Here is a 14549-nt window from a genome sequence, read left to right on the forward strand (position 1 = left end):
GCTAACTTGGCATTTGGATGATTTGCCCAATACCTGAGTTGCACATATCTCCTCCTACGATATTAACATATAGGGCTCGATGCCATCCATTGGTGGATTATATCCTGTCCGAGGAGCTAGTGAACATCTGAATTGAGCATAGGTTAGAAGATTTCCATCAGCCTGCTAGCACCTATGGAATACAAATAGGAAACCATCTCTTAACTTGCCAATTCTTTGTGCCAATGGCTATGCAATATTTGTCTTGATCTGCGGGCACAATGATCTTCGCAGTTGAGGAGAAGCCTCGCAACTAAATAGATCAAACATGGAGGGGAAAATGACTATTAATTTGATAAAAAAGTTCTTCATGATGAGGCAGTTGAGGAGAAGCCTCACAAGGATGTAGATTTCTTAGAAAACATGTCCATATGATACATTGAACCTGTGATTTCAGATAAAATGCACAAAATAGAATAACTAAAAAAATCTTACTACATGGAATGAAAGAGGCATACATCATTACTAGCACATCCAGCAATAAGAAAGTACATATTTTACAATCATTTGGCAGGTGACTGAATGTACCGCAAGAGCATTTTTCACATCCCTTCAGAAATCAACTCCATATCCATTCAGAAAACAATTCTGATTTTCAATTAAGCTTTGTAAATTGGCCTCTTGCTTCTGATATTAACCTGTTCCATTTTCCTATACAACCATTGATTCCATGAAATTACACCTACCAAACAGAGAGAGCCATAAGATACTGTACTTGATGCTGTCCGAGATGGTGCTTAGGCAGTGATGAAACCATGCAGTCATGACACAGACAGAGCCTCGACTAGCATGCATGCCTTTGTCCATCTTGTGGAATAAGAGGCTTTATAATCCATCATTTTCTTGAATATTGATCAACAAGTGCCTTTGCATTGTCTGGTGCAAAGAACCTTGCCTGCAGGAAGCATAAAAATGACATCAGACCACAACATACAATTATGTATGATGGTAAGGGCATTTGGATTGTCATTTTTTGCCCATGTTGGGAAAATAATCAATAAGCATGGTAAACTTTATTTTATGGATAATTTTTGCATGGGAAAGAACATGGATTGGAATAACATGCTCCCGATTTGGTCTTATTGGTAAAATTCGCAGCCCAAGCCAATCCCCTTTCTTTCTTATGGTCTGATCCAATTAGTGTGTTCTCTCTTCCTATCCCAGACCTATTCTTCCTTCGCTCCCTTTTCTAAAACTGAACAGACACTGCTATACCTTCCTCATTACCAAAATTTAAGAATTTAAATTATATCCAACAGTCACATGGAAAATGCACTTGGGTACATACCCATATTAATAAATATGCTACAGTTACAAAATCTATTTTTTTTTCCATGCCAACTTGCTAGAACTATCTGCTACTTCTCCCTAAAAGATCATGCAATTTATTCATGCTTAAACCACAATATTTAAGATTAAGAAATATAAAATCTAGTCACTCAATTTTACAGATGGTTCCCGATTTTTTCTACCACCCAGAGTAATATTACCATGCTTTTTTTTAACTCCACAAAAAAAGTATACTCGGTATAGTACCCAATTCATTGTCATATATTGCAGCCTGGCTCCCATAACTGCTTAGTTCGCTAGCTTGTCTTGGTATGGCAGTGCACTAGAATACACAAAGGCACAGTTTGGTTATGTCTGCACTGTCATCATTGAACCTATTTGGTCAGTGCAAAACAAAACCAAACCAAAACTGTACCCTCATGTATTCTAGCCTCAGAAGATTATACTACCTGCTGATACATCTAGCTAGAACTACCAAGCTTTACCTATTTGGTTAGGGACAATCTAATTCATTCACATTCACCTGCAGACCATATTTCACAACTGAAAATAATTGTAAAGTCAAATTCTCATTCTTAATGGCTGCATCTTGCTTTATCATAGTTGTCATGTGTAATACCGGCTCAAGAGAGTTGGAGAATATAAGAAATAGGTACTAATCCTACAATATCGACCATCAAAACTATTATATATTTGTAAATACAATTTTATAACCATAAGGCACCACCAGCAGAGGTTATTCCATGGACATCTCTCTCACTCTCTCATGCATATCGCATCCTTTTCTTGCTTTCTCCTTCACACTTCTTTTTTGAAACGTTACTGCACTATGTTTACTAATGAATAAAATTGAACTCACGACCAAAATATAAACAAGGCTTACTCATCATAGGTTGATATATTTAAATTTTTCTTTCATAGATAAAACTATTTGTCCATGCTAACATGACACGGTGGATTAAACCTTCTGTTTTGTTACTGAATTATAAGATATCCCTCATAAAATCCTTGTTTGAATACTAATAATAATTTTATCCCATTTCACAAAAGAATATAAATATCCTGTTCAACAAGGAGAAAACTCATAACGAATAAATGGCTATTTAAATAATAATTAAATATAGTCTTTCCATGTTTGTGATATGTCATCATCTTTCAATTCAAGTTTTTGTGACATATCTCCTCCTCACCCTCCGCATTCCCCCTGCACCCATCCACTCCTTTCATTTTTTGTTCTTTTCAGATAATAAATAATGAGAATATGCAAGAAGCAATGAGAAGACTTATACATACTTGAATAAACATCCTTTCGGCATCTCCAACTTTACCATTTTCTTTCAATATGATCCCCTGGCAAAGTATCAAAGAAAAAAATTCACTCTCATGTAGGAAGTTTGCTCCATAAAAGATCATTTTGCCTCAATCATCTTTCAAACATTTAAAGTAGAATCTGATTCATAATAGAAGATCGAGGAATATAGACTCATAGAGAATGGAACTGAATATTGGAATAGCAACACAAAAATATTGAACAAAGATTCACATTATGAAATTCATAACAAAAGGAGAAAAAAAAAGAACACTACACATCTTATTTTATTTGTGTAGTTACATGAATCACTAATTTGTTTTAACATGCATAGCAAGTATGATGCTCAGTTTCCTTAAGCTATTTATGGTCTCTCTTCCAAAGACGCTTTTGATCAGACTAACAGTTCAATGTCCATCGTAACGCCAATACCGCATTATATCGATAAGGCACTAGTATGATACTGAGGTTTGGATCGATATATGAGTCGAACCAATCCGACCCCAACGGAACTACTCCGTACCACTTGATACTGATCCGTATTGACTAGTTTCAGACAGAACCATAGTTGGGAGTGAGAAAAAGCATTGGAAGTATGTCTTGGTATAGGGTGCATACCGTACCATAACGAATCAATAATATACTATACGGTTCTTGCCACCTATTTGTTAATATATTCTTCCCTTTTTAAAATGGGTTTCTTAAAGTTTTGTCTTGCATGCAAAGTTGTATAACTATTGCTGAGTGTGTGAATTGTATTCCATGAAAGACAATACTTGAGTCCCACAATCGGGTTGCACCAAACCAGTCAAGGATCGGCATGATTCAAGCTATTTATTCGAGATGGAGCCCGTTCACTTATTAAACCCTCCTCCCCTTCCTTGCTCGCGATGTTAGAAAAAAAATGATTCAACATCCAAGTTTAATTCTTGATAAACATAGATCTTTTCAATCTGTGCATGCAAATAGGAGTGAGACCAACACATAAAGAAGAGATAGACTTTCAGGTCATAAATCACCGCTTGTCAAAAATTTAGCAACTGAAACATGCTTTTGAATTACAGCTGGTGATTCTTGAGCACGTTCAGATTAATGTGAAGGGGAATGGCATTTCTTTTGTCCTAGAATTAAATAAAAAATACCATTTATAAATGCGATAAAATATAGTTTCTAATAATTGCTAGTCACCAAGAACAAAATAAAAAAGAAGATCATTGCCTAGCTTCTAAATTACCAAAAGAAAAGCCACGTAATGCAGTATACTTCTTAACCACCCACACTGACTCTGATTTGATAACTTTCTGGAGGTTTTAGGAAACAAGCAGTAATATAGGACACACACCAACACAGCCTTTTGAATGATCTTCTTGATAAAAGAAAATTTATTTACTTTAGCAATAAATTTATATTCTTAGTTGCATTCAATTCTACTGGCTAAAAATTCTGTCAAGGGTTCTCTTTTACATAATTAAATACATAAAAATTTAATTACATTGCACTTAAGTGTTTCCTGCCTTCCATAATATAAACACGACTCTGCAAAATGTTGCAGAAACTATATTTAGAGGAAACAAAATGAGAATGTAGAAGATAACCATATGTAAAGCAAATCTGAAATGCACCTTTGCCAAGTAACCTCGGAAGTCATTCGGATGCTCAGAGATGAGTTGATCATAAACAGCCACAGCATCACTTATATGACCCCAATCAGAATAAGCTTTTCCCAGAAGCAAGTCAACCTGTATATTGCATCTCATGCATATTTTTTTGGAATAAAAAAAAGAAAGTAAACACCAGATAGAGAAAAATCTTTTAGACAAATAATTTTCATCTACACCTATAGCAGCAATACTATGGAGATTATAGTGAATTAAGGGGATATGCCCTACACAGCTCTATAAAGCATATATGATATTGACAGAATAATTCAAAAGGACATGGTTCTCATCTGCCAAAAGTAATGAACCCCTATAGTTTCAGAGAGACAGCAATTGATTACAGACTGCCGTGTTAACTAATAGAAAAATGGCTGACCATTCATAACTAGAAGAAAACCAAGAGATTTTACCCAGACTACATGAGATCTTCTTTATTGCAACAACACATTGAACTGCATAAAATAGCAACAACTTCTAAAATTTCCAGCTTTATTCCATTAACATGGTGTTAGCTATGAACTGCAATCGTATTCCTGGCTGTCCTGTAGGCATTGACCCTCCCATGAGTTGGCACAGACAATTGGCAAATAGCAGGGGCTATCAGAAAGGATGAAAGTGAGACAAAAGCAATGTTCTAATTATCCCTCCACCTGCTACCTTATTAGAAATTTTTTTAGAGACATGCTTCCCTAAATCCACACAGAATCTATTCCCACACCCACAACCCACCTGTTTCTAGTAATTAAGCCCCATACCTATCAGTACCGTGTTGGTGACAATGTTTTAAAAGGCAGCTGTTGTATGTGGATGGTCAAGGGACCGGATAGTGCCTATGCATTATGTGGGCCACATATGAGGACCCATATAATAACTAGAAACTTCTTAGTAGTTAATTCTTGCAGTAATGACCATAGCATAATTAGCATATTGACGTTACTAATAGACACGTATCTTGAATCCCTATCTAGCCAATTATATCCACATCCTCCCCAACCATTAGCTCGACCACCTTGTTTTCATGGGCCTACATGAGATTAGCTATAGCATAATTAGCATATTGACATTGCTAATAGACACGTATCTAGCCAATTGAATCTACATCGTACCGAACCATTAGCTCGAGCATGCCTTGTTTTCATAGGCCTACATGAGAATGGCTAAATAAGCGGTTGCATAATGCTAAAAGGGCCACAAATGCGATCACACAATGATAAGTAGGCTGCACGTGTAACAGGACAATGCTAATCCTGCTGTGGATGTGTTAGCAACATGCTTAAGCAAACCTTTTAGGCCCATGTGCGACCCAACGACATATAGAAGACACATATAAGGTATATGGTGCGGTCAATAGACCATATACGCATAAATGGACGCACATGTGGCCTTATGCACCATTTTAAAATACTAGTTGGTGAGGTATTTTCCCAACACTGTTCATGTACCAGCTAGCACTGATACACTGAAAACTGTTTTTCACTTTTTGTTTCTTTTATTGTTTCTACGTTTCTGAAGTTGCTTTCCAGATTTAACAGTTTTTGGGGTTCTAGGCATAGAACATAGAAAAGACCCAGGAACATATAGTTAAGGCTCCAATCGCTATTATTTGAAATTTGAAAAGGTTGAAGACAATGATAATTTGAGGAGAGCAAAGAAGTCGTGCCTAGGTCTCCCATGCTAGCTCTATGCCCTGGTATTGGTTATTTCCATTGTGGAACACAAGTAGCAAGAGGAGATTGGTCTCTTTGACCTCCTGAGAAAGAAACAAAATATTTCTGTTGTGCCCTACCTATTTACCCTCTCTTCTCTATGTGCATCTCTCCCTCTTCCCCTCCCATTATGGTGCTTCCCAAGATCCGCCCCATAACCCAACTTCCTCTACCTCACATCTACCCATCTCTATCCTTATATTTTATCCTCCTAATCTTCGAATCTTGAAAGAGATGAAGGCAGGCATATAACAGATGCTAGAGAATCTCATCTCATGCCAAAATCATAAACTGAGAATTAAGATCAATCTTTATTATCTTATGAAAAGAACAAATGGATGTGAGGGAAATATAAGAAAAGTCCTCTTTGTACTCTTCATTGTCTTCTATCTCCTCTCTTCTTACTTCCCTTCCCACAAATAGTTAGGCCCTTATCTACCCTTTTCAATTATTTGGATGAAATAGTAGTAAAGGGCCGGTACCGGCCGGTACATACCGGTATCGGATCCTACCGGTACGGTACAGCTACATATTTCGGTACCGAACCGTACCGGCCCGTACCGACCGGTACCGACGCATACCGGCCCGTACCGATCGGTACCGACCCATACCGACTCGGTACTGGCCCGTACCGAACCGGTACCGGCCCGAACCGACCAGTCCATACCGGCTCCAATTTTTTTTGGCTTTTAGCCCCATCGGTACAGTACCGGTTCGACTCGGTTTGGTTCGGTACCGTACCGGTACCGATGCCCACCGGTACGTCGGTACAATCGGTACCGCGTACCTTGGTCCTAAGGGTCTTAACCCCACAAATCACAGGCTCAAACATCAAAAAGTAGAGCAAGTTTCTTGTTAGTTCTATTGCTAAAACATTATAACAGAGCTTCCTTAAACCCCACCCATGCAAAAGAAGTGAAATAGAAGTTTTAATCGCGATCAAGAGTTCTGGGTTCAGTTGGCATCATTTTCCTACGTGAGGAAGCATAAGGAAGCACCAACCTTAGTTCTCCACCTAACACATTTTATTTGTTTCTACTCTTTTTTCCCATTGATATTACTCCTTCCTTGAAATCTTAATAAAATCGGTATAGTCTTCTAGGTCTCCTCATGATGAGTGATGATTGTGAAGGGTAGATGCATATAATGGCAATCGTTTTTCTCGCTAGGTCAAAATTGTTAAGGGAAAGAGGCAAGGTGGAACGATGCTTCAAAAGGTATATTTGGAATATTGTTTTCTTTACTAGCACAATTGGGAAAGCGTCAGATTCACTGTACGTGGAAAGCTTGGAAAGAAAGCCAACGTGGCTTCCAAGCTTTTTTCCCCAATAGATCTTAAATAAAACTTGACTTCCAATCATAACCTGAACAAGAAAGTCTTAAACATTTTTTAAAAAGCAACTAAAGATCATTCAACATTCTAGTTTCATTTAGAGTGTGCATGGAACATTCAAGTCACGTTCATAGTCAGGGCGTTGGTTAGGATGCCAATCTAGATGCTATCCTTCCTACTATTGTTACTGTGGTTGATACTGCCTATGATAGTACCTGATATCTGATAGTATATGGCCATCTTAGCTCGGGGAAATAGGAGATAAAACTGTAGTGTGATTTTGGAAGACATCCTCATTGATGCTAAGACCATGAAGAAACATATTCCCTAAAATATAATGACTGGGAGTATGTGGGTTATACATTGGAATAGGGCCATAATGCCCACTCTAGTTATTTGACGCACCACTGGATCCAATGTATCCAATGCACGATGAAGAGAAGTGCTGCTTAGATCCTCATACATCCAAAAGTTCCTTGGCATGCGAAATCATCGGTACCATCAGATTGGTTGCATGCTCAAACAATCCTGGATCCCCACAGATCGACTCAATGTGCGACATCATTAGTAGATAAATAAACAAAAAGGTTTTATGTGATACACTGTAAGAAAGGAAGAAGAATTAAAAAATAAAAGTATAGATAAATCCTTCAATATATACTCATTTTCGAACCTAGCTAGCATTCTAAACCAAAAGCCTCAAATAATTCAGCGTAGGTATTTTAGTTTCTTCTGATCATCTACACAGGAACTATGCCTATTGTAAGATCAAGTCCCAAATTCTTTTATTCTCATCCACATAATCTAAACACATGCTTCCTGAACCATCTACTTGCAATTACATGCCTTTCTTTATGATGCTTTTTGGGTCTATAAGGCATGATGTAACCATCTCAGTTTGTATTCTAAAATTTTATCCTCTTCAGCACATGGCCCTAATCCTAGATGAAAAAGTTTGGTAAAGTCACATATATTAACTTCCCAAAATATTTCATCCAATATGGTGCTTATAAATGTATAGTGCTTCAACAGAATGACTAATTTTCAGTTTCTAAAAAGACATTAATTTCTGAGTATAGGTTGAGCTCTGACATCTGGAAGCTCTAAGATAGTAAGATAATATATTCTTCTCCAACATGATGACCATTGGGTTCTTATTTAACTTGAATAATGTTCTACTTCACCACCACGAGATTTGATGGCCACATGTTATTTATGATCATCAAGGATATAAGTGCTGACTGCTGACCATGGTGGTCCCCGACAAACCATGGTTTGTTGTGCCATGCCAACATGGTGCCAGCACCGGGCACACATGCGTCTTGTGATACGCTTATCATAAAGCATTCACTCAGCAAGCATCTCTATCAACCTTAGTAATTTGGCAATGGTTGAAAAAACATGGTATCCCTCGGTACTGAGACTTCATTTTTTTTCTCTTTTCCTACCCATTTAACACCACCAGCTGAAATATCCATCAGCATCGTTGCTTGGATTCTTAATCTCTATTTTTTTATAACCAGGATTCTTTGTTATCTAAAAAAAAAGAGTATGCTTCTAGGCTCCCCCCCCCCCCCCCCCCCACACACACACACACCGGGCAGAAAAAAAAAAGGCATGTGAAAATCCTATTCATGCTCGGAAACATTAGACCAATGGTATCTGTGTTGTCCGCAATGTAACTATTGTAAGGATGACTTACAAGATAAATGTACATTAAATGAGACCCAAACTAAGAAGTGTTGATTATTTTTTTTAAGCGCCCTGAGTCTGTAGATGCAAATACCAGACAAAAAGATACATCTTCAATAACTGAACATAAAGTTATCCATTAGTAAGACAAACAACTCACTTGGATTGGATCAATCTTCTGTGTTTTCTTTTCCAGGTTACCATTTGCATCCACAGAAATATCAGATCCTTTAAAGCTTTCTCTATTCAATTGTTCCCGGGATGATAAAAGTATCTGAACTGCCTGTATGAATAGAATTTCTAAAATACTTGCTAAAATAACATACTTCAGGAAATTACCATTGCATAAGGACAAACTATGAACGAAAGTTGTCCCAAGATAAAAGAATGGGCCAAATATCATGTCACATTAATATGTATAACACACTTTCCACAAGAAGAATGCTTAATCAGTTAAGAAATGAAATTTATATGCAATAAGGAAATTCTAGCATCGAAATCTATCATTGCATATTAATCCCTTGCTATTTTTTATGTACTTGGGACATACTATGGAATTTAGAGTCTTCTACAATACCAGTATAATTGATAGCCCTTTGTCGCAAATTGGGTAGAGTCTTTCAAAACTTGCTGGCACTGAGTGGTCCTTGGACTCAGAGATAATTATCGAAGAGAAAAAATAATGATACTCTCTAAACTTTATGTATTATGTAATGTTCTTAAATGATATATGAGGTACAATAAAGTATATAGCTGTCCAATGCTTTCTTTCATGTATGTTTCCATAATCTACCAAAGAGTCAAAATATAGACTCCATAGTCCATACAATTAAATCCAGTGTTTCCTATTTGATTGATGGATGTTTGCAAGTCTGGGAACATTGTATAGACTAAATTGTTGCCAGGTCTTAAGCTAATAAGCACCTTACAAAATCAATACACAAGACTGCATGGTCAATTTCAATGTAAAAGCATTTGAAGCATATGAATTTAGGGTCATCAATATGATTCAAGCAAATGGTAACACATGATTGACAATGATGGATGCTCTTGATGCTTTATCATAACATGATTTGCCTCGGTATCGGACCAAAGGTTTGAAATATCGAGGTGTGGTAGCATATCAAGTTATCAACTACCCATGGGCATGGTACATGCCATGTCGAGGGTCGCGACAGCAAAAGGTATTGATGGGTAATTGTTTATGCAGAGATACAGGAGTACACTACATTTGTGTGAATTTTATTAGCCTACAAGCTTTGGTTTTGGGCCTTGTAATATTTTCTTATCTAAATGCTATGTTTCTGTAGAAGAAAAAAGCTGGATTAATGAGTGGTGCCCTACTCAAGGTTTTTTTTGTTTGTTTAAGTCATTAACATGCATAAATATCCCACAACATCACATAACTTGCAATTAAAAATGCATTTAAAAGATGTGTTAGAGTAAGTAATTAAAATATAAATAAATAGAAAATATATTTATAATATCATTTAACAATAGTATCACCAAGAATCCAAAATCATTCAAGTAATTGCTACTATCATCAATGATATGTGCTAGACACTAGCTTATCCAAACTTTTTAACAATTTTTAAATTTTTCAAATTTATTTAGCATGGCCTGAAATGCAAAGTTCATTGTATGCACTTTCTTAGAGCATTCACCTTTTTTTGGTGCATTAATTTATCTTTTTTTTTTGGGTAACTTAACAATAGTTTTAAACATATATATTTTCAATTAATTAAAAATATATGATGAACATAAATTTATAAAAAATGCATTGTTGTTTAATCATTTAGACTAAACCTATATTTTCAATATATTTGTTTTTAAAATATCTTTCTATAAATAATTAGTTCAAGAAACAATAATTAAAAATCAAAATAATTTCATAATTATTTCTAATTGAGGGATTTTGCAGATTGGCCCCATGCCTTATTTTAAAAAATGCTCTGGCCCCTCTAGTAGTTTTGGTCCGAAACTACCATGCTAAGCTTCATTACAGCACCATGTGGTGCTTAAGTACAAGGCACCTGATCAATTTGTGTGCAACTTCACTTATCATTTGCAGGATTGTAAAGCTACTTGGCATGTGATCAATTTGCACTTGTTCTTGGGGATTCCATTAGTGGGTCTAGTTTAAGCATATCCAAAATTATTAACAGGATCAACCCTGTGCAGACTGCCAATTGTTTAGGAAGTTTTGAGCACCAGATGCTATGTTTAATGAGTAGAGAAAGAACCAATCTATGGTCCACATGACCCCTAAATGGTGGTTGTGCATGGATAGCATAGTTGTTTAGTACTAGTGTTTGGCACATGCTATATTGAAAAAAAATATTATGATTGTAAACGTCATCTGTTTTAAATATTCTAGGTTCGACTTTTAGATACTCCACTTTGGGCCATGTCACCAAGTAATCTAAATATCTGCTAGTTATAATGCCCCAATTTTCTATCAAAATGCACTCAAAATACTCATTTACTCCATAATCCTTATCATGGCATCAATAGGGATTTCGTAGGCTCCTTTTTGGACACCGATTCACATGCCCTGACCAAACCGGTTCACTTGACACTTACAATATACTTCCAAATTTTTCAATTTTTTTACGAATCTAAATATCGGCATAGTGATATTTGTTGGAAAGAACATCAAGGGAGAAGTCCATCACATTTTATGGAACTCAATTCTGAGTTCCGGGGAGAGAGTTTTGGTCATTTAACTAGAATTGCAGAGAATAACAGTATTTTTGTCAAATAGTCTCTAGTTCGAATGAGCCAATGAGAAGTGACCCAAAGTGACTTGGACTGGTTTCTAGAGGTGTTTTAGGTTTTTTGAAGTCTTCTTTGGACTTTAGAATCAATCCAAATATATGTTTTGCTCTTTTTCAGCGTCACATCAGATATGAACATAGTCTAACAAACCCCAGGTACCTATAAATAAACCCCCACTCCCCAAGGCTCAAACCATGCATAGCAAGCCCCAAGGGTCTCACCTAGAGCACGGATAGCTTGACTCCCAAGAAGGGCCATATTAAAATCTTATTCTGTTTGGCAGAGAATGGGCCCATGCAGGAGCCCTGAAGCCTAGAAGGCTGAAAGCTCATTCATTCAAGGAAGTTTATTATTCTTTTTCTTTTTTCTTAGATTAGTTTATTATTTTAGATTTTTTTTTGCTGCAGAGGTTAATTCATCTAGCTTATTCTTGTCTACTCCCTTCCCAAATTCTTGTCGATCGCTTGGGACACCACCCCGTTGGGCCATCGATTTGGTGGGAGTAGTTCTACTTCTCTTTTCCTACGGCACCTCGTTAGCATTGCAACAACACGAATAGAAAGCGAGATACTGGAATACTCGGGGAAGGAGGCATCCAGTTCGGTTGTCGATCTTCCCCAGTTTTTTTGGGGGGGCAGGTCCAGCCCGAAATGAGGGTTTTATTTTGGAGAAGGGGTGACATCCTTCACCTTCTTCCTTTCCCATCATCCTCCCAGGATAGTTTAGTCAAGCTTAGTCTCTTGATTTCTCTTAGTTCAAACTCTATGACTATACAAATTGTCCTACTCCATTAGTCTCTCTCTCTTCTTGTAGGGCACCTTGGCATCAGTAACACCATTGGATAAGGCTTACCCTATTCCAAAGAGGCAGAAACCATGACTCGAATCTCTCAAAGGTGGTGTCTCAGCAGCCAACAATAGCAAGATGTCAGGTGGTGATCCCAGGCTCAAGAACAACGGTAAGATCTTACAAAGAAGATGAATATCAACAACTAACGGCAATCCTCTAATGATTGGAGAGCAGCGCAACTGATCTTATACCATGCTCAATAAATATCATTTAATCCTCCTATCTAAAATCTTTAGATTGGTGGAAACCAAAGAAAAGAAAAAGGAAGAAAAGGGGAAAGGCATTGGAGTCGTACATTAATGTTGGACTGGGAACTTTGTTGATTAGGGTCTGCCAGGGCTTCCATGCACATCTTTTTTTTTTATTTGACGCTGGCTCTAAATGAGTAAAGAAGTGGAAAATATCAGCAAAAAATTGCTTTGGGAGACCATTGGTAGTATTTACTCCTCACTGGGAAAGGCTCAAGAACTTCCACATCGACTTTCATTATTTTTTTTTTTAAAAGGCCCAAACTTCAGATGAGCAACAAGTGGGAAACATAATTAAAAGAGTTGCTCAGGAAACCATGAATAGGAAAAACAAATAAATATGATAGTTGGAGTCCAGCTATAGAAGGCTACTTGGGTTACAAAATCAAATTTGGACACAAAATCCTTCTCTCATTAAAATAGTAGAGATATGTTGCTTGTGCAAGCTCCTACAACCATGATACAAGTAGTAACCCAAGTAAATGTTCATACATGAGTTCTGCCTCCCATTAGATGTTGTCACTGGATTCTATATAACATCTTAACACCTTAAGTTTAAGCATTAAGAATACAAAATTGAAATGCCTGATATAAAATTCAGAAACCTATATAGGGCTATTTACAAGAACATAACTTATATAAGTAGATGAAACACCTTGTAAAAGATAATAAATTAGACTATCAAGAACAATTATGCACGCTCAATTAATAGCTACAGCTTAAAGACAAACCTCATTAGGTCTTTTAGCAGCAAGCAATGAATTTGTGAGCCCACGAAGAACTTCGAAATCAATACCATTAGAGGCCTGCTGAAAAAGCACAAGATGAAGATAAAGATAATAAATCATAAAAAAGAAAAAAGGAAATTTTTACCTAGTTTGTAAGGCAATTTTTATGTTTTAGGAAATACGTTACAAGAATTTCTTTGCCGGGTGGGAGGAACTATTCATAGTCCACAATTTCTACAGGCTACTAGTTCTAATACATCCACCTACACAAGTCTAGGTTATAATAGTCAGTCTAAAGTAGATGAAAAATATCGTAATCATGTTAAATAAATAGTTTCTGCTGTAATTGCTGATAAAACAGATATAACTGCTGATGACATATAACAATTGACTAATTGCAGAACAAGTTTTTGATCCATACTAACAGATAATGAGCTCCTGTACGCTGAAGCACTCCCTTCATAATCCTTGAGTTCATATTTCACTTCCCCTAGTAAACGATATGCATCAGCATTATTAGGCCTTTCCTGGATATCAAGGTTTTGAAAAGAAAAAATAATCAGGTCAAACATTTCTCAATATATTAATGCAAGAAGAATTCTACAACAATTCTCTTGGCTTTGATAGTAGGATAACGCATATTATACCTTGGTCAGCTTATCAAGAAGCGATGATGCTCGTTCATATTTTCCTAGTTCTACCAATGTCACTGTGGCTCCCTGCAACATACTTCAAGCAATCATGAGGAGAAAAACAAAGACTAACAAAGGAAAGATGCAGTCCCAAAATTACTTTCTTAATGAAGAATTGATATCTAAGCACCTAGGGCCTATCCTACTGGAGATGAGCATTACATAAAAATTATATTATTCAATAGAAAAATGTTACTTTTCTTGTACAAGATCGATTTAGGATATAA

At 36.6% G+C, this 14549-nt stretch overlaps 1 protein-coding gene across 5 annotated transcripts in view; it reads right to left on the reverse strand.

Annotated features, from left to right (window-relative positions):
- Nucleotides 1–330: 330 nt before the first annotated feature.
- Nucleotides 331–14549, reverse strand: part of LOC103705755 (Tetratricopeptide repeat (TPR)-like superfamily protein) — a 32991-nt gene continuing 18772 nt past the window's right edge. For 2 of the 5 annotated variants that reach the window (XM_039129990.2, XM_088708766.2), the window contains exons 10-16: nucleotides 14278–14349; nucleotides 14056–14157; nucleotides 13634–13711; nucleotides 9188–9310; nucleotides 4261–4377; nucleotides 2623–2679; nucleotides 331–934 (exon numbers count right to left, since the gene is read on the reverse strand). In XM_039129990.2, the coding sequence (XP_038985918.1) occupies nucleotides 875–934; nucleotides 2623–2679; nucleotides 4261–4377; nucleotides 9188–9310; nucleotides 13634–13711; nucleotides 14056–14157; nucleotides 14278–14349 (609 nt within the window). In that variant the 3' untranslated portion in view covers nucleotides 331–874. The remainder of the gene's footprint in view (nucleotides 935–2622; nucleotides 2680–4260; nucleotides 4378–9187; nucleotides 9311–13633; nucleotides 13712–14055; nucleotides 14158–14277; nucleotides 14350–14549) is intronic. The other 3 variants (XM_039129991.2, XM_039129993.2, XM_039129992.2) reach the window with 3 other exon arrangements.

This window comes from Phoenix dactylifera, chromosome 12, assembly GCF_051530095.1.
Source record: "Phoenix dactylifera cultivar Ajwa chromosome 12, Ajwa_hap1_PhDact_Kaust_v1.1, whole genome shotgun sequence".
Classification (NCBI taxonomy): domain Eukaryota; kingdom Viridiplantae; phylum Streptophyta; class Magnoliopsida; order Arecales; family Arecaceae; genus Phoenix; species Phoenix dactylifera.